Source organism: Myotis brandtii, unplaced genomic scaffold (genome assembly GCF_000412655.1).
Source record: "Myotis brandtii unplaced genomic scaffold, ASM41265v1 scaffold223, whole genome shotgun sequence".
Taxonomy (NCBI): domain Eukaryota; kingdom Metazoa; phylum Chordata; class Mammalia; order Chiroptera; family Vespertilionidae; genus Myotis; species Myotis brandtii.
In genome coordinates, this window is record NW_005358369.1 from 750,468 (window position 1) to 775,349 (window position 24,882).

Below are 24,882 nucleotides of genomic sequence, written 5' to 3' on the forward strand. Positions count from 1 at the left end.
GTTCGGCTGCCTGCCACAGTGAAAGCCAAACTCCCGAGGCAGATGAAGAAGGAAAGAGGTTTTCTTCAGGTGCCATAGGACCTGGGAGAATGGTGAGCTCCTGTCTCAAAGACCAGCTCCCCTTCCTGCTCAAGCCCATTCTTATAGGGATAGGGAGGGGAGTGTTTCTCTCTATCCAAGTCTTGCTAGCTTTTGGTGTTCTTAGGTATTGTCCATTCGTCTTTCCAATATTCAGTGTACTCAGTGTAGAACCTCCCCAGGCACCATTTCAGCCAATGTGGGGGACTCCTGGTGCTCTGACTGCCTATGACAGGGTTGGGGAATGTCCAGCCCGCGCGCCATATAAGTCCTGGGAAAACATTTGGTCTGGCCCTGCCAAGGCATTAGGGGTGAGTGAATTAAATGTTTGATCAAATATAGCAGGTTAATATTTAAGTTGATAATTTTATATGGCCCATGAATGATTGTTATAAAGATCTCTTGTAAGGGTAAATGGATGAAGGTCTCATTTGTAGACTCTTCCTGCTGTCAAGGGGCATAGTCTCACCGATCCCCAGGCCCAGAGATTCTTGCTATCTACTAAAGGAAGAAGGAAGTCAAGAAAGGAGGGAAGCCTTTACACGAGGGAGAAGGGTTGCTGTCTTCGGAAGGCAGCAGAGTGTTGTCTAGAGGATGAGACAGCTGAACAAGCGAAGCTGATACCCTGCTTCATATTTCAAGAGGTGGTGTTGCCAATGGGCTTCCAAAGTGAGAACCATTGTGTAGATGAGCAATCAAGTGTCTAATGAGGGGTATGCCTACTAGTGCAGGGGGAATTGTAGTGAAATCAGAAACTGCAGAGGCTAAAGGATCCCCATGAGCTAATCCTGAGTGGGGCTTTGTGTGGCACATCCTAAAGCGGGATACGTTCCTGCTGAGTGACTTGTCTGGGAAATGTGGACAAAGGTGTTATCAGTCCAAGCATGGGCATCCAGCATAGCAATTGTCAAAAAAATAAAAATTAATATTGTGAGGGCCACAGGGAGAAGAGGGCAGGGTCTGAGTGGAGCCAGGCAAAAGGGGGGAGAATGGGGACATCTGTAATGTCAACGATAAAAATAAGTAACATTGTCACTTAGCTTTTGAAGGTGCTGTCCCTTCCCTAAAGAGGGGTTTTAAATAATTCAGGAGTGCGGGTCCAGCTTTCCCTGAATAACAACGGCAGCAGCCAGATGTGAGCTTTAGGGAAGTGTTGTCAGCAGGATGTCACAGGGACAGGTCCATTGCTCAGCTAACTGCTGTTCAGGACCTTGAGCCTTCCAGGTCTTTGATAAGACTTGTTCCAGCTGGAGACTGACCTGCAATGATGGGTAGGTAGATGAACCTGCAATGAGCAAACTTGTGCAAAGTTGTCAGTGTTTGCCCTCAATGTTGTACATATTGTTTGATTTTTTGATTCATGTTCTACATCTAAAGAGAGTGTTCCTAAACAGAAACTTGGAAGGGTCTCCAATAAATTATTCCCAAAGAGCTTAATTTCAGCCTATTACCCTAATCCAGAGCAAGGCAATAGGGAATGTCTGGTCGCATTTCAAATGCGTTTCCTGGCATATTTCGCTAGGGTCTTTATTGAGTGGTTCATTTTCCCAGTCTTCCCTGTAGAACAGGGTCTCCAAGATGCATGCAGTTTCCATTGAATCTGTAGTGCCTGCCCTAACTCCTGGAAGATTTCTGAAGTGAATGGTGGTGCATTGTCAAGTTGAATGCTGTTAGGAAGTCCAATCCTAGGGATTATTTCTTTGGGTGGAAGTTTGCTAACTCAGTTGCCTTCTCAGTTCTGGTGAGGGTATGCCTCTGCTCATCCAGAAAAGGTGTCTACAAAAACTAATACAAATTTAAAGTTTCCTGTAGTTTTAGGCATCTGTGTAAAGTCAACTTGCCAGTCCTCAAACGGGCATACCCCTTTCTATTGTACTCTCTTTTCCTGTTGGGGCACATTCTGTGTTAGGATTGTTTTTGGTGCATATCCAACAGGTTTGGGTGATCTTCCGAATGGCCCTTTGTAAATGAGGGCCCTTCAATGTGGTCTAATGAGGTCCATTAAAGCATCTCTTTCCTAATGGGTCCCTTTCTGTAGGTGTTCAGGATGGAATATACTAGAGCTGCAGGGAGCAAGATCACACCTTGAGTGTCGATCCATATAGAATGAGGGTCAGTGTTAGAGAATCCCCATTCATGGGCCTACTCCTCCTCTGGTTCTGTGCAATGGGGTTTAATTTCGGACAAGTCCAGGTGGGCAATTAAAGCCCCAAGAAGTGACGATCCTCAGGCGGCTTGTCTCGCTGCTTCATCGGCCATTTGGTCTCCCTGGCTTGTTTGCGACCCGTCCTGGTGTCCCGGGCAGGGCATTATGGCAATCTGGTTCAGTAGATTCACTACCTCAAGCATTTTAAAATCTCTTTTGCATGTTTGATACACTTATTCCCTCAGGGTAAGAGCCCTCTTTCTTTCCATATTGCCGCCTGAGCATGGACTGCCTGGAAGGGGTATTTAGGGTCAGTATGGATGTTAACATTCGTTCCCTGGGATAATTCCAAGGCTCTGGTGAGGGCTATCAGTTCAGCCTTTTGTGCTGAGGTTCCTACAGCACGGTTCTGGGCTCCTATTACCTTGTCTGTGGTGACGCCCACGTCGCCGGCTTGTGAAGCTGCTCCTGTCCGTATGTCATTCCAGCCAGGTTCTGTCAGCGCTGGTTTAACAGATCTGGTAGCTGGAATACACTTTGCCAATGATTTCTGAGCAAGTGTTGGAGGTCTGAGCTTCCCTCTGAGTCCAGGAGTAGGATGGCCGGGTTTAAGGTAGAGGTGGTTTGTAAGGTAACATTTGGGTTGTCTAATAAAGTGGCCTGATATTTTCCCATGTGCCCTGCTGTTAGCCAATGCCCTCCTTTCTGTTCCATTAGGGTTAGCATCGGAGTGGCACAAATACCTAAATAGGTTGCCCAGAGTGAATTTCTCTGCCTCCTGTAAGAAATCTCAGGCAGCTGCTATTGCCCAGAGGCATGGTGGCCAATCTTTGGTCCTGTGATCTAGTGTCCTTGAGAGATAGGCTATGGGTTGAGGGGTATTTCCCAGGGTCTGGATTAGTATCCCAAGTCCAATTCCTTGCCTTTCATGAATGTATAATTTGAAAGATTTCTGTAAATGGGGCAATCCTAGTTGGGTAGCAGAAATGAGTTTTCCCTTCAAGGTGTCAAATGCTACCTTGCAGTCTCTTGTTCATTCAAGGATTCCCGATTTCAATTGAATATCCCTTAAATCTTCTGCTAATATTTCCCCAAATATGGTGGGGGAATTCTTAAAGCCGTGTGCAACACAGTCCAACTGTATTGGAGTGTGGCTTTAGTTTTTGGGTCCTGCCATTCAAAGGCAAATCGTTGAGCCTGTTCATCTATTGGGACACAGAAAAAAGCATCCTTCATGTCTAGGACTGAAAACCATTTGCCATCCCTGGGCACCATGGTCAACAAACTATAAGGGTTGGGTGCCGTAGGATGGATGTCCTGGGCAACGTCATTTATGGCTCTGAGAACCTGTACAAATCGGTACCAATTCGATTGGAGCTTTCTGACTGCCAAAATGGGAGTGTTAGAGGGAGAGACAGGCATGGACGACTTAATCCTGATTTTAAAAATTTCTGCAATACTGGTTGGATTCCCTCTAAAGCTTCCTTTTTACAGGGGCACTGTTTCTTTTGTGGGATCCATGCCCCTTCTTTTAGGTTTTTATGGGTTGGATGCTAACTGTTCTACCTGGGCTTCTGTCAGCCTAAATGGCTCAATCAGCGTGTCTGTAGATCTCAGGTAGGAAGAGTTCACCGTCAGGTCCTTCCGGGCAGGGCAGGAGCACCTGGGACTGGAGAGCATGTTCTGGCAAGACTTCTAAATATAACTGCTGCTTCTCAGGGGAAAAGTGACTTGTGCATGCAATTTACTAAGTAAATCTCAGCCCAACAATGCAATGGGCAGTCTGACATGTAGAGAAAACTATGAGTTTTTGATCTGAAGCTGGCATTCTACAGGTTGAAGGAATGCCTGTTTTGTAGTTGTCTGGTCACTCCAGGAGATACCAAGAACTCAAACAACCCAACACCGGGAAGACAACCCAATTTAAAAATGGGCAAAGGACCTGAATAGACACTTCTCCAAAGTGGATGTACAGATGGCCAATAGATACATGAAAAAGTGCTCAATGTCACTGATCATCAGAGAGATGCAAATCAAAACAACAATGAAGTACCATCTCACACCTGTCAGAATGGTTACCATCAGTAAATCAACAAACAACAAGTGCTGGTGAGGATGTGGAGAAAAGGGAACCCTAGTACACTGCTGGTGGGAATGCAGGTTGGTGCAGCCACTGTGGAGAACAGTAAGGAGTTTCCTCAAAAAATTAAAAATGGAACTGCCTTTTGACTTATCGATCCCACTTCTGGGAATATATTCTAAGAATCCCAAAACACCAATCAGAAAGAATTTATGCAACCCTATGCTTATAGCTAATTTACAATAGCTAAGATCTGGAAACAGCTCAAGTGCCCATCGGTAGATGAGTGACTAAAAAAGGCTGTGGTACATTTACACAATGTAATACTATGCAGCTGCAAAAAGTAAGGATCTCTTACTGTTTGTGACAGCATGGATGGACCTGGAGAGTATTATGCTGAGAAATAAACCAGACAGAGAAAGACAAGTATCACATGATCTCACTTATATGTGGAATCTAATGAACAAAATAAACTGAGCAAAATAGGTCCAGAGATTGACAGACTTCAGAGGGAAGAGGGGTGGGGGGAGAGATAGGAAGAGGTTAACCAAATAACATATGCATAAGACCATGGACACAGACAATAGTGTGGTGAAGGCCTGGGTTGGGGCAGGGTACAGGGGGGCAAAGGTGGGAAAGTGGGGGACAGGTGTAATACCATCAACAATTTAATAAAAAAGAATGACCTTTGGCCCTAGCTGGTTTGGCTCAGTGCATGGAGCGGTGGCCTGTGGACTGAAGGGTCCCGAGTTCGATTCCAGTCAAGGGCACATGCCTGGGTTGTGGGCTTGATCTCCAGTGGGGGGTGTGCAAGAGGCAGCCGATCAATGATTCTCTCTCATCATTGATGTTTCTCTCTTTCCCTCTCCCTTCCTCTCTGAAATCAATAAAAATATATTAAAGAATGACCTTTGAAGAAGAATCATAATAAACAGCTAGCTCAGCAGCACAGAGACCCAGCCATAGGTCTACTCACACATGGAAGCCGGAAACCAGGGAGAAAAGCATGGACTCTCCAAAAATGGGTGTTAGCACAATCAAGTGACTGCCTGGACTGACATTTGTGAGGATATACATCTAATATACTTTAGGTATTTCTCAACTTGGGACCCAGAAATCCTTTTGAAATGCCTATAACTGACAGCTTGTATTTTATGATGGTGCTCACTATTCTATGGAAGCTCATTTTTAATACAAAATTTAATATAAAGGCTATCTTTGTGACCTAAACGTAGGGAAGAATTTCTAAAATAAAGCACAAAAAGCCCCAAAACCTAAAGGAAATTGTTTTTCCTTATGGATTTTTAAAGTCTACATTTTCTTTTAAAAGTTTAAAATAAGTAGTTCAATAGTAAATGGACAAAATACCAGCAGCCATGCACAGAAAATGAAAATGTCCAACTTGCAAAAGTACACGATCCCACTAGGAATCGGGGAAATGAAAAGGGAAATAATACAGTGCTTCATCCAGTTTCAGCATTTATTGCCAAATAGTATGCCGAAGTTCCTGTTTCTCCGTGTCTTCACCGGCTCTCAGCCGACCGTCTTATTTTCCAGCTACCAGACTGGCAAGTTGCTTTCCACGCAGGTGACTACCACTGACACTCCCAGCACCACCTGTGATCTACTGTCAGTGCCCTTTCCTTCTGCACACAGACGGGCTGCGGAGCCCCTTGGGAGGTTGTGACCTCTTCTGGACTCTGGGTTGTCAGTGGAGCGCTGTGTGCTTCTCCACCTGTGCAGCGACCTCTCCTCTTGCTCTTTCTCTGCTGGGGTGAGGATGCCCAGGTGTTCAGATGGCTCACCTACAAGACGCCCCTCCCCCCATCAGATGAGATCCCTGCCAGACTGTGCACATGCCGTGTGAATGAGAAATAAACATTTGTTTGGCTGACCAACTAAGGTTGTTGCAAAATAATCTCCAAGTCGCCCTAACCGGTTTGGCTCAGTGGATAGAGCGTCGGCCTGCAGACTCAAGGGTCCCAGGTTTGATTCCGGTCAAGGGCATGTACCTGGGTTGCGGGCACATACCCAGTAGGGAGTGTGCAAGGAGGCAGCTGATCGATGTTTCTCTCTCATCAATGTTTCTAACTCTCTATCCCTCTCCCTTCCTCTCTGTAAAAATCAAAATATATTTTTTTAAAAGTATTCAAGCTTTACTTCTAAAAAAAAAATAATCTCCAAGTCACAGGTGTAACCACTCTCTAGGGGACAGACCTAGAACTAGAACTGCTGGGAGTGGGAGTGCGAGGAGGGAATGAATGCAGAATTGGGCGCAGAATGGGTATTCCTAAACCAGAGTTAGTGAAACTTAGTCTACCCCAGTTTTAGAGACACAGACATAAATTACACCATTCCTCCCATCAAGGCACTTGGACAATAAGCTAATATTTACAACACAGTGTGTTTCCGTTGTCCTGTGCTGCTCAATGTAGGAGCTACTGGTATTGGATTGTGGCGAGGCTGACTGAAGAACTGAGTGGTAATTTAATTGATAAAGTCTGAAGCAGGCAGTCTAAAATCTTTCCATTAAACACAACATAGGTGTTCTGGTAGGACTACGTCTCATTGTAAGTGACAATTGAGCATCAAAATAAAAACAAGCCATAAGTTTAAAATATCCACCAGATTTCTAAAGGCTTTATGAAAAATAGTTTATGTATACACATATTCATAAAACTATTTCAATCAATTGTATGCTGATCGAAAATGTGTAAATAACACCGTAGATGTCTTGGGTCAAATATATTTAATTTCATCTTTCTATGCTTTTAAGTGTAGTTACTGAAAAAGTGAAGATGACAGACACGGCTCACGTCCTATCTCTAGTGGACAGCACTGCTCCAGACTGAGTCCAAAATCCTTATCATGGGGGTCTCAGCCCACCCAGTGTGTCTGATACCAGCTGGAACCTTAAGGCAATTCACGCTGAGCACAGCCTGAGGCCACAGAAGGCTCTGCATGTTGCAAAACAAAGAGCATTACAGACGGAGGGGTTCCCCTTTGCTTCCTGTGCTCATCTGCCCCTAAGCTTGTGAATGGGCATCATTAACCTTTCAGTTTTCTTACTGATGAAATGTGGATGAGTGACTGCCACTTCCTAACTTTACGGCCTTGAAGTCAGTCTCTGCCCAAGTCCCCTCTTCTGTTCCATGGCAGCTGTCCTGGTGGTCCAGGCTTTTACAACCCCCTTCAAGCCTTCACTGCCTGTTGATCTCTCCTGCCCCCTAAATAACCAGGGGCGACAACTTAGGAGCCTCCTTCTGTAGGGTTAGAGGGCAACAACTGCACTGCAATTGGGGTAACAATCAGCCAAACTGCTGCCCTGAAGCAACTCCCATCTTCTCTTTGTTCTCCTCAGGGTCATCTCAAGTTCAAGTCTCTTTTCCCTTTTGACCTCCTTGGATGCTGGGAATGAGAGGAGGGAAGGAAGCCCTCTCCAAATAGCCTCACGCCCCTTCTCCCCATGTAAGTGTGGTCCCGAGGCTTCTCAATGGCTTGAGCACTCCCACCCAGGACCCCTCCCCGTGGAGAGCTATGCAGGTTAAGTGCCCCGCACATTCTCCCATGAGGCCACTGACCATGGTGCCAAGATTGACACTGCCGCCCACACCAGCACCTTGCGGGTTTCAGCCAGAGCAAAACAAAAATGTACCTGGGCCCTAGCTGGTTTGGCTCAGTGGATAGAGCATCAGCCTGCCGACTGAAGGGTCCCGGGTTCGATTTTGGTCAAGGGCACATGCCTGGGTTGCAGGCTCAATCCCCAGTAGAGGGCATGCAGGAGGCAGCCAATCAATGATTCTCATTATTGATGTTTCTATCTCTCCCTCTCTGAAATCAATAAAAATATATTTAATAAAAAAAGTGTCACCTGGCCTCCTCTCAGGGTGCATAGTTAACCAGCAGAGCATGGAATTCAGAACAGACCCCCGGGGAAGCAAGGCCCCTGCGCTGTGTACAGTGACGCTGACTGGACTGTATGTGGGTCGGAAACGTACCGCGCACAGGTAGGCTGTGCAAGAAAGAGCCACGCTACTGAACATTTGAAATGAAAGGGCAGAGAAACGTTGACAGTTGCTTTATTTAACAAAATGTACTCCAACTCTTGAATCTCTATATAAATGTGTTTCCAAAGCGCAGCAGCACACACTGTTAACACAGGACCTCTAGGGGTGCTTGAAACGGGTTATGCAAGGTTTTATTTTTTCTCAGTTGACACTGACAGGTTCACACCGTCTTCGAAAGGCGGGGCAGCATCACACCGTCATTTCCTGGGACGGCTTCTACAGGAGGTCCCAGAGCAGGAGGCAGGGGCTCTTGAGGGTTAACACATTGTATCCCATTTAATTCAACAGCACTTGGCCCATAACAGGGGCTCACAAAATTGTTTGGGGCTGAGGAAAACAATTTGAGTAAAATATAATCTATTAAGTCATTAAAAAACAACAACTTTCACTCTTTGTCATATCATAAATATAAGATCATCTCATTTCTGCCCCCCAAAAGAAAATCTGTTAAAAATAAGCATAAAATGATGTCATTAGTAAGTACTATTAGTAAAGTTTAGTGAGAGGAGGTCCTTCAAAATCATGGCAAGAAAGAGCACACAAATACTCAACACAGTTCTGCTACCTTCTCCAATCTTGTTAGAAATGACGCTACAGCGCATTTCACGACACTCACCTACACGCTAACAAGCTATTTCCTAACGCTCTTCACATAAGGAAGACAGCCAGTCTTTGCTTCCTCACTTTTTACGACTCCCCGGAGCCTTCTTAATTCCTTAACAAGTACTGTAATTCTGACCCGCCTCCCACCCCTCATGAAAGTGAGCTCTGTACAAGGACGTAAGCTGCTTTAGGTAATACTTGCAAAAGGGTTGATGCTTCAAGGTGTAAATACTTCATGTTGACACTTAACACTGACCCGATTCATGGTTTTCTCTCCTGAAAGGCCAGTCTATGCTTTCAGGAAAGATGCAACTATGTAGTGAGGTATAGGAGGAAAAAGAAAACCACAGCCTTCTCTTCTCTGAATGCCTCCGGAGGCTTCTTTCATGTTGGAGGGGCACAGACCTACACCCGGGTAGACCTGCGCAATGGCCTCCTGTATGCAGCGAAGCAGTCGTGCGCTCCACTGCTCAGAACGCCCCAACGGGAAATGTGCGGGACTGAGGTCTGTGATGAAATGATTGCCGGGGTGGCCACTCCGTTTGTTCATACAAATCCGACCCACTCTCGACTGTGCTTTCATTTGCTCAAAGTGAAATCAGACGATTATAAAAAGGTACTTCCAAAATAAGTTATTTCTAGAATATAAAACATTTTATATTTTCCAAACCACCCAATTTCATTATAAAATAGGAAATCAGAAAATTAGGTATTACAGTTTTCATATGGTAAAAAATACTGGTATGTGTACATATACTTGTATACACATAAAAAATCCAAATTTCAACAAAAATTAATCAATTAATTAACTCAGTGATCATGTCCCAAATTACACATAAGACATGTTAACTACTGTAATGAGAAACGACACAGAAGAACTGCAACAATCCCCCTGACCCCCTACCCCAATCAGAGGGTAATCTAAGACTTTCCCCTGTGGGGAAAAAAGAAATATCAATCTCTGACTATCCAATGCAACAGGACTCTATCTCGTGTCTTCCTCAGCTGTGACAACCCCAGTGGCATTCCCTACCCCAGCACAGGCCTGAATGCCTACAGTGAGGAGCACTCAAGGGCCGGGTTGCCATGTGTCTGAGCCATTCGCCTTCTGCAGGATGGCTGGGGCCCAGCTGAGTGGGCAAGGAAGGACTAAGATGCAGTCCAAGCTCCATTTGCCAACCGAGTATTGCCCCAGCGGCAGAGGGCGGGCTGTTTTCTGATGCACACGAAGGTGCTGTACAGCTCAGCTCCGGTCCTGACACCTGATGATGGAGAGGGGAGCAGGAATGCTCTCGAGAGTTGCTTCCTAGCAAAGCGAGTAATGGGGAAAGCATGGCTGTGGCAAAGGTCAATTAGATGCACATTGTTACCGTCAATGAAGACCTGGCATAGTGTTCCTATAATCTTAACAAAGATGGTGGGATGTTTGCGTTTTATTGATTCCTGCCCTTTTTTAGTATTTTCAGGAGGGACGACTTTAAGGGGCCTCAAAGGCACAAAAGGAAAGGGACAGGAGGTGAGTGGGGAGTTGTCTGAACAGACCCCCCCGTGGAATAAGTGGCAAAGGAGAGAAGGCTGCGACCTGGGGTGGAGGGCAGTGTCTGTGAGCCCTGAGTGATGGATGGAGAGTTAGTCCCCAAACGAAAACTCAAGTCACCTTAAAGTCACAGCTGCCTCCACAATCTGACCTTGCATTATCTTCCCAGGTTCGATCTATGTCTAAGAGACCTGCATATTCACATTTTTAACTGGTTACTTTGTTTATGAGAGGGGTAAGGACAAACAAAAGACTTAATTTGAGATATTTTCCCTTTGTGACCATTTCTTTTTTATTTTGCAAAAAGGCACATTCCCTCACCAATTGTCATAAATTGAGATGTTTAAGAAAGAATGCAAAAGCTTGAAAATGTTTTCTTTCTCCCCTAACACACGCTGTGGAAGTAGCAAATTCAGGCAAAACTTTACAATCATTCTTTCAGACAGTCCCAAGAAGCACAGTTCTCTGTGCTGTAAAGAACACTTACGAGGATTATAGAAGGGGTGAGGGATTGAAAAGAATGGCCACTTTTCTGTAACCAAATTTAAGATAACAGTAGAAAATATAATTTCCATTATGTACCAAATATTCAGGAGACAAGTTAATGCAAAGAAAAAGAAAACCACATGGGTTTAATTGATCAGTAGCATGTGTAAGACACTCTAAACTCACCCTCTCACTGGATGACAAGAGGTTTGTATCCGCACAGAAACTGGGGTGCTAAACGGAAAGGTCTCAGATCCCACTGAAAATTTGTTGAAAGTTTCACTTCTCCAAAAAAATGCATGTACATAAATGTGTGCGTACTCTTTCAGGGGCTTCAAATACCTTCCAAGTTCCAGTCACATATCAGGGAACACCAGATGCCTGGTTCTCAACATTCCTACAAGGGATCTGAACAATTAACGGTCCTTCCGTTCCTACAATCTCTATTTCTCCTACTGAGTCAGGGATGGGGAAAAACAAACCCAACCCTAACCAGAATAAACTAAAAAAAAAAAATTGCTTCAAACACCAATTTTTCACTTATTTGCCTTTGGAAGAAAGAACATCCCAATCCCTGGTTGCTTCTATCAAATGCCGCTGACCATGACTCATCCACTCTTCCTGGTCTTCGTACAGCCGTCCGCAAAACCAGCACTTAAACGTACACTGTGAATCGTCAGGCAAGGAATCCACCACCTGGTAGTTGTTTTTATGGACTTTTTTAAGTTTCATTTTCAGCATCATTTGCCTTTTTATTTGATTGGCTTCCTCCACGTTCTGGTAGGTCAGCCGCACATGATGCCGTCTGATGCCTAATTGACACCTGGTCCTCTCCGATAAGACGACTTTGAGGACATTGCCTTTGTACTTGTTTATTACCTTCATCACATTGGTCACTTCTGGTGAGTCAACATCAGGATGGTTTAACACAATGACGGGCTGGTTCCGACGGGGGCATTTAATCAACTGGTCCGGTTTAACTGCTATCAGTCGAAGCTGTCTTGTAACCTGAAAAATTGAAGGATCCTTGAGACAGAGGCCGGGGTCAGCCTGAATTTTGCTTTTCTTCTTGGATGAATTTACTTGCTTGGTTTTATTTTTATTTATAGGAAGATTTCTGTAGGGCACTTTCCCTTGCTTACTCAATTCACTGCTTCCTTGCTGACCATGCAGAGGGCCAGTTTTTTTCGGGATGGTGCTACCAACAGCACTCTCTTTTCTTGGTTTAGGCCGAAGAGATGTGTCGAGGTTCTGGGACATGTCTATTGGCCCACTTCCACTTGTTGAAGACTGTAAGTCTGAATCTGTCTGTTTCACGGGGCAGAATGGAATGGGTTTTATTAACTGTGTCTCACTGTAAGGGATGCTGACGGGTGCTTCACATGTAGCCTCTATAATGTGGGCATCCTCTGAGGAATTAAGAACCCTCAACACTGCTCCTTTGGGGATCAACACTGGAGTAGCAACATGAGCCTTCCTGGTTACTTGGCTTTCGGTTTTCCCATTGCTGCCTTCTACAAACTGTGGATATATCTGCTGACGGGTAAGCTGTCTACTAATGCCACTATCATCCTGAGGTTTTGAGAGAGTGTGCGTGGAATAGCCAGTGCCAGTAAATGACACATTAATTTCTTGAATACCTTCAGGGGTGGATTTTGAAGTTACCTTTGATGCCTGCCCTACAGAACGACGATGTGCATTATTGGCAGCCAGAGATGACGGCTTGCCACAGGATTCAATTAACTGAGCGATCTTTCTGCGCAGGAGTTCAATTGACTTTATTTTGGATGTTGAGCTATTCCACTTAACGCCCTCAGGGACGTCTTGAGATCCGGAGCTCAGAGAAAATACTGATGAAATGACTGGGCCATTGAAAGAGTTATTATTCCTTTCAGAATTCTTTAACTCCAAAGGTTTATCCCCAGGCTGCTGAGATCTGATTCTGTCTTCTCCTGTTATGTTTATGTGTAAATATTCACTTTCACGATGAGAGGAAATCTGGCCTGTATTTGAAACTGCCTTATATTCCTCTGTCTGGTTGTCTTTCAGCTTCCTAGTAGATGCAACCATTCTCATAGGAATACTGATCTCACTTCTAGATTCCAAGTCATTTTTACTTATAGGCAAAAAGCCCTTTTCTCCAGAGAAGGAAATGGCTGCAGGTGATGCAGCCAGAGGAAGAAACTTCTGGGGGTCCCTGTGCAAATGCCTCCCATCTTCAGTAAAAGAAGCAGCAGCTTTATATGGAAAAGGATTTGGGGCAGTGCCAAGGCCACATAAAACACTGTTTTTCACTATAGATGATGGGGAGTGACCTTTTAAGGCAACGGGAGGAAGAGCAGTTCTGTGTGGATACATATGACTTTTTTTCTGCAAATCCTCAACTCTAGCCGACTTGAGGAGGGATTCCCTACAGGGGTACACACTAGAATTTGACATGAACACATCATAAGACTGTACCCATTTCACATTTTTAACTTGTTTCTGAACTGATTGAAGGCAATCAAGGCCTAAAGGTTCTCCAGCACGCCCTTCAGTTGTCAGTGACTTGGTTTGTTCCGCAGGGAGCATTTTTCCTTGTTCATCTGAACCCTTCTCTTTAATCCTACGTTCAGAATGACCTCCATCACCCCCACCAGCTTCTAGGCAATTATTTTCTTCCAAAGGAAACAGTTTCAGAACAAGCTGCTGTGTCCCATTGACAACCTTCACATCTATCAACTGCGCCAAACAGTTGGCAGGGACCACGAGCTCTGCTGGCGCCACCACAGTCAACGGCATTCCGGGCTGAACGGGCTCTGTGGCCGGGGATAACACTTCCACCTCCACGCTTTTGTTCTCCAACACACCGACTTCATTTGGCTCCAACAGGGTCCCTTTGTTTGGAATACACACCACGTCTTTTTGATGCTCCTTCGACTCGGGTACCAGTGTGATGCTGCGCGCTCTGTCTTTGTTTGTCTGGAGGGAGAACCTCGAGAGTTGATCTGGTAACTTGCTTTGCAGTGTGGTGCCTGGATCGGAGGTTTTGAAAAGCTCTGCGTTTTGTTTTGATGCGCTGGTCCTTTTCGGCTCCGGCTTGGCCACGGCTTTGGGCTGTCGTTTTCCGCCAGCTCTCTCGTGAACTCTCTTCCTGTGCTTGACAATATAATCGTTCCTAATAGCACCATAGTCACAGTACTCACATCGGTAAGGGAAGATGCCTGTGTGCTTCACCAAGTGTCTCTGAAACTCCCCCTTCGTGTAGGAAATGTGGCTGCAGTGAGAACAAATGAACTTGATCTCTTCGTGCTGAAGCGTGTGCTTCCTGTACTGCAGAGGGTCCTTCGTGGAAAAGCGACATTTATCACAATAGTATTTGCCTGGTTTAAAGTTTCTTACCTTAAATTTGTTATTGCCAGAACTTGTGATGGTGTCGGCTTTATTTCCTACGTGAGTAGCGCTGGGATCACTGTTCCCGAAAGGGAAGTGGGGAGGAGCCACTCCAAGGCTGCACTGGAAGCACACGTATCTGTCTTCCTTGTGGCTCTGCCCCGGCCCCTTTTTCAAATCCTGAAGAGGGATCTGGTGAACAGTCTTGCACTTCACACACGTGGCCGTGGTCATCATGGCGGCCTCGGCCTCTGAGCCTTGATACAAAGCCGTCTGAGCTTCTTGTCTGTCTGGCCGAGTGGCTCTATTAGCATGAGGTTGTCTAGGCGACATGGTCAAAGAGTTGTGTCCATCAAGTACTTGTGAACTGAGTAACTGCTGTCCAATGTCTTTCATCTTCTTAGCTGCATTTCCAAACACAGTCCACTGGGATCCAGGCAGACTTCACATGACTGCATCCTTCGCAGGCAGCATTCAACAAACTCTGATTGGCAGACACGTAGTTCCTTCTGGGGAGCATACTGAGTTATCTTTTTTAAATACCACAACATAGATGCATAGTCCTCAGATATGACTGTTTCCAATTCTCTGCTATTCCAGGCAACACTAAAGGGGAAAAGAGAAATCATAGACCATGATGAACACATGAACTTAAGAGTTAGCTGAGCTATTTCCAAACTTACCGTATATCTCAATGACCTTGGGAATTCATGCTCAATCTCAACACAGCATCTTAGACACATTGATGGTAACACATATTACAACCGAGCTGGCCAATAAGGAACGTAAACTGAAAATATTTTCAAATCAGCCTCTAACACTCATCCCTTCCAGCGGTTCTCAACCTGTGGTTCGCGATCATTGGGAAACACATATAGCATATCAGATATTTACATTACGATTCATAACACTAGCAAAATTACAGTTATGAAGTAGCAACGAAAATAATTTTATGGTTGGGGGTCACCACAACATGAGGAACTGTATTAAAGGGTCGCGGCATTAGGAAGGTTGAGAACCACTGCGTTAGACCAACTGAATATAAACACGGAGTAAGGAGAGCACAGCAGTCATTCAGAAGAGCCTTTCGTCAGTGACAGTCATTTCTTAATGTCGCTGAGGGCATCCTAGCCACGTCACAGGTATAATCTCATTGGCCTCACTAACAGCTGGCACAGTGTGCTGCCATTCAGCTCTTAGACATGCGAGTCTTCAAGCAGTGCCCCGGGGCTTTTGATCGGGCCCGTTGGTTTCTGCATTACAGCTAACAACCCACATGGACCCAAGGCTCTCACGCACACCCCATTTGCTTTCACAAGTGCTAAGTCAATACTGACAGTATTAGGTAGACAGATATTTGTTCCTTCCACATCTTCCTGAGCCTCTATCTGAACAGTGCCAGGCACTATCCTAAGTGCTGCAGGGCAGTGAGCAAAAGCAAATGAGTCCCTACTTCCTGAGGCTGGGGTGGGGAGGGGAGAGCAGGTTATGTATTTATTTGTCAGTAATTGGGAACAAAATGCCATAAAGGCAGGCAGAGGGATAGGGAGTAACTGTGTGATGAAGTTTAGGGCTGGGGTGGAGGTGAAGAGAGTTAGCAAAGCCCCCCCCCCTTCCCCGCCAATAAGCTGACTTCTGAGCACAGACCCCAGGGCAGCCAGGGAGTAATATATGGCTGTTTGGGAGAAGGCATCTCAAGCAGAGAAGCAACCATCTGTGGGAAGCGGGCCTGGAGCACGTGAGGGACAGGAAGGGGCTGAGCAAGGAGAGGAATGAGCCAGGAGGGGAAGCAAAGGAAAAACTGTAGACGAGCAGGGGAGTGGGAGACTAGCCAAGGCAGGGTCTACAGCACAGCCTCATAGGATGTGGCCTCTCCTTCTCGTGGGAAAGAACCAGGAAGAGACCGGAGTGGGGATGGGACATGGTCTGTACAGCAATTTCAGCTCCAGCCTCCAGCTGCTGAGGGTGAAGGGATGGGGGTGGAGGGACCAGCTGGGACACGGAGGGGGATGGATCAGGCTGTGGCTGTGCAGGCAGACATTTTCTACAGCAAGTGCCACAGTACATGTAACATAGTGACCACTTTTATATAAAAACAGTTGATAATGTTTAAATACACTTTCCCGCCAACAGAATTCATAATTAGGACTAAGCAAAAACCGGTCTGTTTTGGGGTCTGTTAAAAGCCTTTCTTTAAAAAACCCCCAAAAAACACTTAAACCTTTGGGCTTCAATTTTTTCATCCGCAACTGGAATTAAGGACAGGTTTCTGTGGGAGCACAGTTGAAGTCTGGTGCCTCTCTCAGTGTGGGGGGCCTCTCTCTGTAGGGGGCCTCTCAGTGTGGGCGGCACTCAGTGTCTACTCTGTGGGCAGCGCTGCGGAGGGTTGGCAGCCTCCTCCTGGGGCACTGACAGGCCAGGAGCCGTACAAGGTCTGAAAAGCTCTGCAGGGTCAAGAGAAATAACTCCAGCATGTTCAGATCTAGCCTAGAATCTGCCCCACACAAGCAGTTTAGAAAAGCGTCATAAGGACATCAGCGCTTGATACCAAGCTTTAAAACATCTTCACCAGCTGACCATGCGCTTGATGCTCTGATGGTGCCATGAGAGAAACTCCTTTCCTCTCCAGGCGGCTAATTTCATCATCGTGTAGTTCTCATTGTCAAGCACTGACTCTTAAACCAGACTGAAAGCAGCCTCCTGGTAACTGTCCTATATCCTGACTCTGGAGCTGCCAACAACTCAGTCCCCTTCATAGACTGGCTGTGACCCCACACATCTCCTCTCATCCAGTCCTTAGTTCCCAACCCTGTTCAAATATCTGCCCGTCTCTCATCTACCAGCCTCATGATCCTACTATTTCCAGAGAGAGAAGGGACGGGGAGAACAGCAGAGAGGAAACGAACAGGCCTGGCTGGCACAGCTTGCTCCCCAACTCTTCTAGCTGAACCCCTGACACGCTGACCCTAAGAAATTTGCAAAGAAATCATGTAACGGGCTGCCTCTGTTTGAAGCATCATCCAAACCAGGATTCAGTTTGCACCTTTTCAGTTTCCCAGCCTCCAAGGGTCTTCAAAAGCCACAGGAGGCAGTTTTGCCCTTTTCTCTCCAGGTCCTTTTAAAACGCGGGGGTGTCATGCCTCCTAACACTAAAGACCAACCACCCCAACATACTGGCCGGTGAGATCACATACATTAGCAAGGAGTGGAGCAGGTCCTGACAGAGGAAGGTCCCAGAGAATGAGCCAGACCACCATAGAGCCTGAGGAACGCTTGGAGATGACTATGCAAAACTGTCCCAGCAGTGATTTTAAATGAAAAATTGACAGGAACAAGTGCTAATATGAAGCATAAGGCTGTGACTAAAGCATTCTCAAAACCATGCAATCTTTCTACTGGCATTTCCCTTAGTCCAGGTGAGAAAGATGTCAGGCTTCCTTAAAACAAGCAGACATCCTCTGAGCCTTTGCAACTTGTGTGGCTAGTCAAGGGGGAAAAGGACCTCAGCTGTAATGCCCCAAGTCAGAGATGAATGGACCAAGTGGGAGAACCAGGACGGCTTTGACCATGGTACTTCCTCGTGGACAGCAGCAGGTGCACCTGAGCAATGGGCTCCTTCTCCCCGTCCCCTCCACCAACCTGCTCTATTGGGTTCACGTGCAAGCACACTAGGCTGGGTCCTCCTGGCAGCTCACTGGCCAGCCAGCCGAGGATTACACGAAATCCAGTAGGTAAAGGGCTGTGTGTGTGCGCGTGTGCCTGGCACTGAGAAGGCACCCAATAAAGGACTGTCACCCTCACTGTCGGTGTTCCCCTGCCTTCCAAGCTCACCACAAACCTTCTTTTAGAGAATTTAGGGAGGCTCTCAAAACACGGAAACTACTTAGTATTAACTTTTTTGTTGTTGTTAATCCTCACCTGAGGATATTTTTCCATTGAATTTTAGAGAGAGTGGAAGGAAGAGGGAGAGACAGAAACATCGATGTGAGAGAGACACATTGACTGGTTGCCTCCTGCACACACCCCGGCCAGGGTCAGAGAACCTGCAACCGAGGTACATGCCCTTGACCAGAATAGAACCTGGGACCCTTCCGTCCGGGGGCCGATGCTCTATCCACTGAGCCAAACCGGCTAGGGCAGCGTTATTAACTTTTGACACAATAAGTAAGATGGCCTTTACATTACGATAAGTTGCCTGTTTCTGAAGAGCACAGAGCCAGCGTTTTAACGTAGCATCAGCTGTGTGTCAGCCAGACCCTGCCACACACAGTGCCACCAATGCACTGCCGCCCACTGTCCCACTTTTCCTGGAAAGGCCCACATGCAACACTTGCTGCTGGTGGGTCTTCCTTTTGACTGTGAGCGTCCTTGTCCTGGTTTCTTGGAGATTTATTGTGGGGACACATGAAAAAACAACACTGACTTTGTAAGAACCGCTTCAGTGACACTGGGGGCTGTGAAAACCAGAAAGCACTGTATGTAAAACCTCTTATTAAAAAGGAAGCATTTGACTCCTCAATACTGGAAACATCGAATGTTCAACACAATTAGAGGAAGTTCTTGAAGCTACAGGTTCTGGAATCAGAGTACAGGCTTCGACTCCCAGCCCAGTCGCTTCCAAGGTGACCTGGGCGAACTGTCGCTTCCCCGTCAGAGTGATAGTACCTCCACCGCAGGACTGCGTGAGAAGGAACTGTGATCATGTGACTACAAGTGCTTAGATAAGTTACATATCACACATTGCTTAAAATATTATTTTCCAGCCGAAACCGGTTTGGCTCAGTGGATAGAGCATTGGCCTGCGGACTGAAAGGTCCCGGGTTCGATTCTGGTCAAGGGCATGTACCTGGGTTGCCGGCACATCCCCAGCAGGAGGCGGCTGATCGATGTTTCTCTCATCGATGTTTCTAACTCTCTATCTCTCTCCCTTCCTCTCTGTAAAAAAATCAATAAAATATATTTAAAAAAATATTATTTTCCAGTTTTTATGAATTTATGCCTACCACAAAACTAGTCAAAGGGGCTAACTAACAGGCTTCTTAGCTGCTTGGCAATTGTTCCCTCCAGAATATATACTGAATCTCACTTTATAATTTTAATGACATTTGCTTGGTTGTACAGCCTAAAGGAGAATTTACCTCTGGGCAAAACCATCCCTCCAGCCTGACCTGCAAAGAGGTGGACAGGTGCTTAGATTTACTACAGAGAAGGCGCTCTAGCTACAACATAGGCTTATATAGAAGTCAGTTACCAAACTGCGTTGTCTTCTTCAAGCCCAGTGAACTGTGCAAAGTCCCTGTGGCAAACGGATGGGTTTCCATGCGAGATGTTCACATGAAAAGTAAGAAAAGCCACTGACCAATTGCGTCAATTGTATCATCACAGAGATTTCTGCTCGTGAGAGATGCCCACCAGAATCAGTATTAGTTGGCCTACTGCATCCTTTTTGGATGGAGAAGCAAATTTGGGAAACTCTTTCCAGAAAGCCTTTCACTGTGGCTCCTGCCTCCCTGTCCCAGGGGCGGGGCAGCAGCTGTGTGCCCATGAAAAGCAACGGGAATGGAGTTGAAGGTCTGCAGGCCCAACCCCGAATCTGTCTCTTTGCTGGGTCCTTAGGCAAGTGACTTCTCTCTATGCACCACCAGGCAAGGAAACAGGCTTTGAGGGCATTAAACTTAAAGGGTAATTAAGAGAAACAAACTAGATAATGTAGGCAAAGCACTCAGCCTGGTGGCAGAGGTGCTCAAAAACTGCACCTGTTCCTCTTGTGTACTGAGCCTTTGCAAAGGCTGGTCTGTCTTTAAAACATCCTATCCCAGCGGTTGTCAACCTTTCGGACCTCACGGACCACCAGTGGTCTGCGGACCACCGGTTGGCGACCGCTGTCCTACCCCACAGTATCCAGAAGCATGTAGACAGGTAATACCTGATTGGGGAGGGGGAGGGTCGGGGAGAGAGTCCAACATTAGGGATCCAACATCAGGTGTGTAAACGTAGTGTTTCCCCAGGAGGATGGCATTCAGGAAGAAACTGGCCTCACTCAGTAAAACCTTTTTCAGACCATTACAAAGAATCAGAATTGAATTGAATGGTAAATGGATCTAAAGAAGGAAATACAGTAATTAGGTTATCAGACATTTTGCCAAACTTCCTTACACTTAGAAATGACTGAACTACAAATTGGTGGCCATTCTGATGACAAAAAATATTTCCAAATGCTGCTGACAAATGTACCCCCTGGGGACCCTAGCTTTCCATCTGAAACCATGTGGTTCGCTTGGGGCTCAGAACCGGGCAAGAGGCTGGAGGCCGGACAAGAGAGCCGCTCAGATGCCTCCGCCAGCCAGGTGAGAGTGTAACTAACAGCAGGGACAGCAAGGACCTTGGATGGCAAGAACAAGGTCCAAAACCTAGGCTTCTGACTCAATAGCTGGGTGATGCCAGACTTGTTAGCCTCTCTGAGCCTGAATTTTCTCATTTGTAAGATGGGCATAAATAATGCCTAATTTACATGGCTGATGTGAGGAAAAGGTATATATGCAAACAGCAGGTAACCTTATACGGGGCAGTCAGTACATGTTTTGTCAAAAAATAAATCAACATTTTTGCAAGACTCCTGGGGACACAGAAGAGTCCAGTGATCTGCAGAGAAGCAGAAACTCCCCTTAACAAAGGGGCCTGAAGAGAGAAGGGTCTTGGAGGCAGTTCCATAGCTGGAGGTGAAGATCCCTGCTCCCCAACCCCCCACACCCCCGGCCTATTCAGGAGTTACTTTGGGTTGGACCTGACACCGCTGAGCACATCAGTTGAGACTACTTCAGGAAACAGAGTTCTTTATAGTTTAAAAAGAAAAACAGTTTAAGAGGAAAGAAACCTTTCAGAAGAAAGGCTATGACTAATGCTAGAGTTCTTCAAGTCTGAAACTTAGAGATCTATATGTTGAAACAAATGTTAAGAAGCAAGTATGCTCTTGTTGGCATTAAAAAATACAAAATAAAAAACAAGGCAGTCTTTACAAGGAATATTACAAAATTCTGTTATTAAACAGCTAGTGACTTCAGGTCTCTAAGGTAATACATTTTTATATTTCCATATATATATATATATTTTTTTTTTCTTGCCTTCAGGAAAGATCAAATTTCATAAAGGAAATGGATTAAGAGTTTAATAAAAAGTATAATCAAACACAGTAGAAATACCTCCCTCCAAATCAGTGATTCTTAACCTTGCCTGCATCAGGGTGCCCACGTTTCATAATGGAGGTTAAACTTATTTTTTAAAGAGGTCCCTGGGATGGTCGGTCACCCTACTGTGTGTCAAATTACCTGGGAGGCTCCAAACTCACGCTGTCTATCTCTCTCCCTTCCTCTCTGTAGAAAATCAATAAAATATATTTTAAGGAAAAAAAAAAAGTATAATCAAACACAGTAGAAATACCTCCCTCCAAATCAGTGATTCTTAACCTTGCCTGCATCAGGGTGCCCACGTTTCATAATGGAGGTTAAACTTATTTTTTAAAGAGGTCCCTGGGATGGTCGGTCACCCTACTGTGTGTCAAATTACCTGGGAGGCTCCAAACTCACGCTGCCTGGGCCCCAGGTGTGGTTCTGAGGGGCAGCCCAGGCTGAGAACAAGCACCTGGCCGGACAGGTGCAGGGGAGTGTGCAGGAGCGGCAAGAATACCAACATCCTGTGCAGCCTGTTAGATGCCGGACCCACCTGCGGGTGCCTGGAGGCAGGACAAGGCCTGTGCCTTAGGCTGAAATGAGGTGATTAGGCAAGTGGACTCTGGGTCCTACCTTGCTTAGCCACGTGACATTGGAAATATCTCACTGAGGCTCTCTGTGAAGTACGTAATGACAGTCACCACTTACCAGGCTCTCAGAAACTTCAACGTTCCCGGCACAGTGAGCCCACTGAACTTGCACCGAGACTGCTTGACCCCCACACCTGCCAGGGGCTGCAGTCTTTAACCGGAGGTGGAGAGAAGTAAATGCTACCCCTGTGATCAGATCCGGATGCTCAGTGGCCGGCGGCATTTGTCAATCTCAGAGCACCTTGGCCCAAGTCAGGCAGAAGGGTGCCTGCAGCAGCAGATTCATACATTACCTCCTCAAAGCACACCTTCAATTACCTGCTTCCTGGAAGAGAACCGGCCTGGAGAAGCTGTGGCTTTTCTAAGGTCAAGGACTTGGTCAGCTGGTGTCTAATGGAAATCCTGTGCTTTCTGCTACCCGCTGTGTGAGCTGGGCACCGAGGTCACAGCATCTGCTGTGCTGGGCACTGTTCTGACTTCTGGCCTGGAACCGGCAAGCTGTGGATGTGAGTCCAAAGCAGGGCAAGTCGCAGGGGCTCTTGCTGGTCTTTTCAGGCACCCAGGCCCATCCAGTCTGTGCTCCAGGCCCTGGCACAGGCGTCTACACTCAGAACCCGGGGGCGGCGAGCCCTGCACGAACAGCCCTGCAACAGAAGCCAGACACTTGGGTTGAAGTCCTAGGCCTGTGCAGCCTTGGTTTCTCCAGATACTTTTCTTCCAGAAAAAAGGGGATGAGCCCCCAAAGTGCTTCTCAAGCAGGGGTGTCGTGCAAAGTCACAAAGGGACCTTAAAATGGAAAACAAGGCCTCCCCGGACTCCGATGACCCTCTGCCTGGGGTGGGCTGGAGCCTGTGGTTTAAAATTCTTCCCAGGTGATGCGGATGCCTCCCCACCCCTCATCCCGTGATGAGTGTCTGGTTTAGATGATCTCTAGCCACGTTCAGCTCCAAGGATGGATCCTGGAAATGGCCTTTGGCTGAGTTTGTGAACAAAGAAAAGGCCTTCTACGCTAGGCAGCCAGAGAATAATTGAGACTGGAAAGCCTCACTGGCAAGGAAGGACCTTGTTCGTCATAGTCAACAGCACAGGGCTTGGCCATTATACTTAATACAGGCTGGATGAATGAATGAATGAATGAATGAAAGAAATGCCAGCCTTTATGGCGACAAGAATAAAAAGGTTCTTTTTCTTCCTCTTGCACAGAAACTGGCCCAGATCCCCTTACTTAAAAGCAAGTAGACATGTTTTTATTTTTTAATGGCTATTCCTGGGTTTTTAAAACCGACATTAGTCTGGCATAAAGCACCAGGGAGGAGGCCTAACAAACAGAATCATGCCCTCCTCCTTTGTCTGTTTTCAAAATGCACTTGCAGTGAATGCCATCAGCACAACAAAACTGGACACACACACAAACACGTGTTACTTTTCAAGGCTACGTTTAGAACCCCGATAAAAAGTAATTTAAAAAAATGCATCCCAGAAAACATCGTTCTCATGCAATTTAACAAGCCGAACATTCTACTTGCATCCCAGCGCTTAAAGAGCCTATAGGGTGCTGGTTTCTAAATAACCGTTTGCTGGGCTTCAGAACCCTTGGCCGGTATTGTCTGCGGTGTGCACACAGCACCAGGCTGGGCTGAACTGTGCATGTGTGACTCACAGACAGATACGCACGCTCAGTGTCTCTGCTCCTCTGTAGGCAAGTCCTTCCACCACTGGAGAGCAAGCTCTGTCTTATTCTAGGTGATTCTCATTCTAAACTTCGGGGACAATATTTAAGGATTCGAACACATCACAGTTTAGCCAAGAGGTCCTTAAACTTTTTAAACAGGAGGCCAGTTCACTGTCCCTCAGACATTCCACACATGCGCACTGCGGGCCCGGGACGAGTAGGCTGCTAAGCAGGACAGGCAGCGGCGGCAAAAACACCCGCGGGCCAGATAAATGGGCGGGCCGGATTAATGTTTTGGATAAATGTTTTCGGCGGACTGTTTAGACTTATTTAAATAATGCTCAGCATTTCGCATTTCGTTTTATAAAGGTGGGTTGCTACGTTGTTTTGTAAAGTCGAGGGTATTTTAAATACCCAACATACATGAGGAACTGAAGTGTTTTTCATTCTCTCCTGTGGCTTTCCCCTTCCCATTAAGAAATGTTCGTTCTTTTGCATCCTGCCTTGTTTTCCTGGCCTGAAACTGCCCATCAACCCTAAGATAAACGGGCAGGCTGGAATGGGGGTGGGTGGTGGTGGTGGGGGATCCCCTCTTCCCCCTCCCCCCTCCCCAGCAAAAGATGCCCAGGTCCTCAAAAAAGAAGCCCGTCCCTGGACACGCCCTAAGACACCCAAGAAAAGACAATGCCAGTCTGGTTTTCAAGTTTATTGTTGGCACGCTCACACCGATGGTACATTATTCGAGGCGAGTCCACAGCTAACAGCGCGGGAGCTGGAGGGCAGCGCGGTACAACCGGCCGCTACACCGTGGTCTCTGGGGACAGACGGCCGGGGGGGCCCCCTCGAGGGATGGGAGGGTGACTCTGAGACTCTAAACACGTCAGCACTTACCTCCGAGGCCGAAGGAGGCTTTAAAAATGGCCTCCTGACGACACTTCCTGCTCCACCGACCGGTAGAACGCTCCCGGGAGATGCATCATTTAAAACACAGGGGGCGGCCTTGGAGGCTCCGCGCCAGCGCCCGC

At 46.5% G+C, this 24,882-nt stretch overlaps 1 protein-coding gene across 1 annotated transcript in view; it reads right to left on the reverse strand.

The window, feature by feature from the left end:
* Positions 1–8,367: 8,367 nt before the first annotated feature.
* ZNF518B (zinc finger protein 518B) overlaps positions 8,368–24,882 on the reverse strand; it is a 25,172-nt gene continuing 8,657 nt past the window's right edge. The window contains exons 2-4 of the mRNA XM_005866147.2: positions 24,749–24,864; positions 22,504–22,829; positions 8,368–14,975 (exon numbers count right to left, since the gene is read on the reverse strand). Of these exons, the coding sequence (XP_005866209.1) occupies positions 11,538–14,765 (3,228 nt within the window). The 5' untranslated portion in view covers positions 14,766–14,975; positions 22,504–22,829; positions 24,749–24,864 and the 3' untranslated portion in view covers positions 8,368–11,537. The remainder of the gene's footprint in view (positions 14,976–22,503; positions 22,830–24,748; positions 24,865–24,882) is intronic.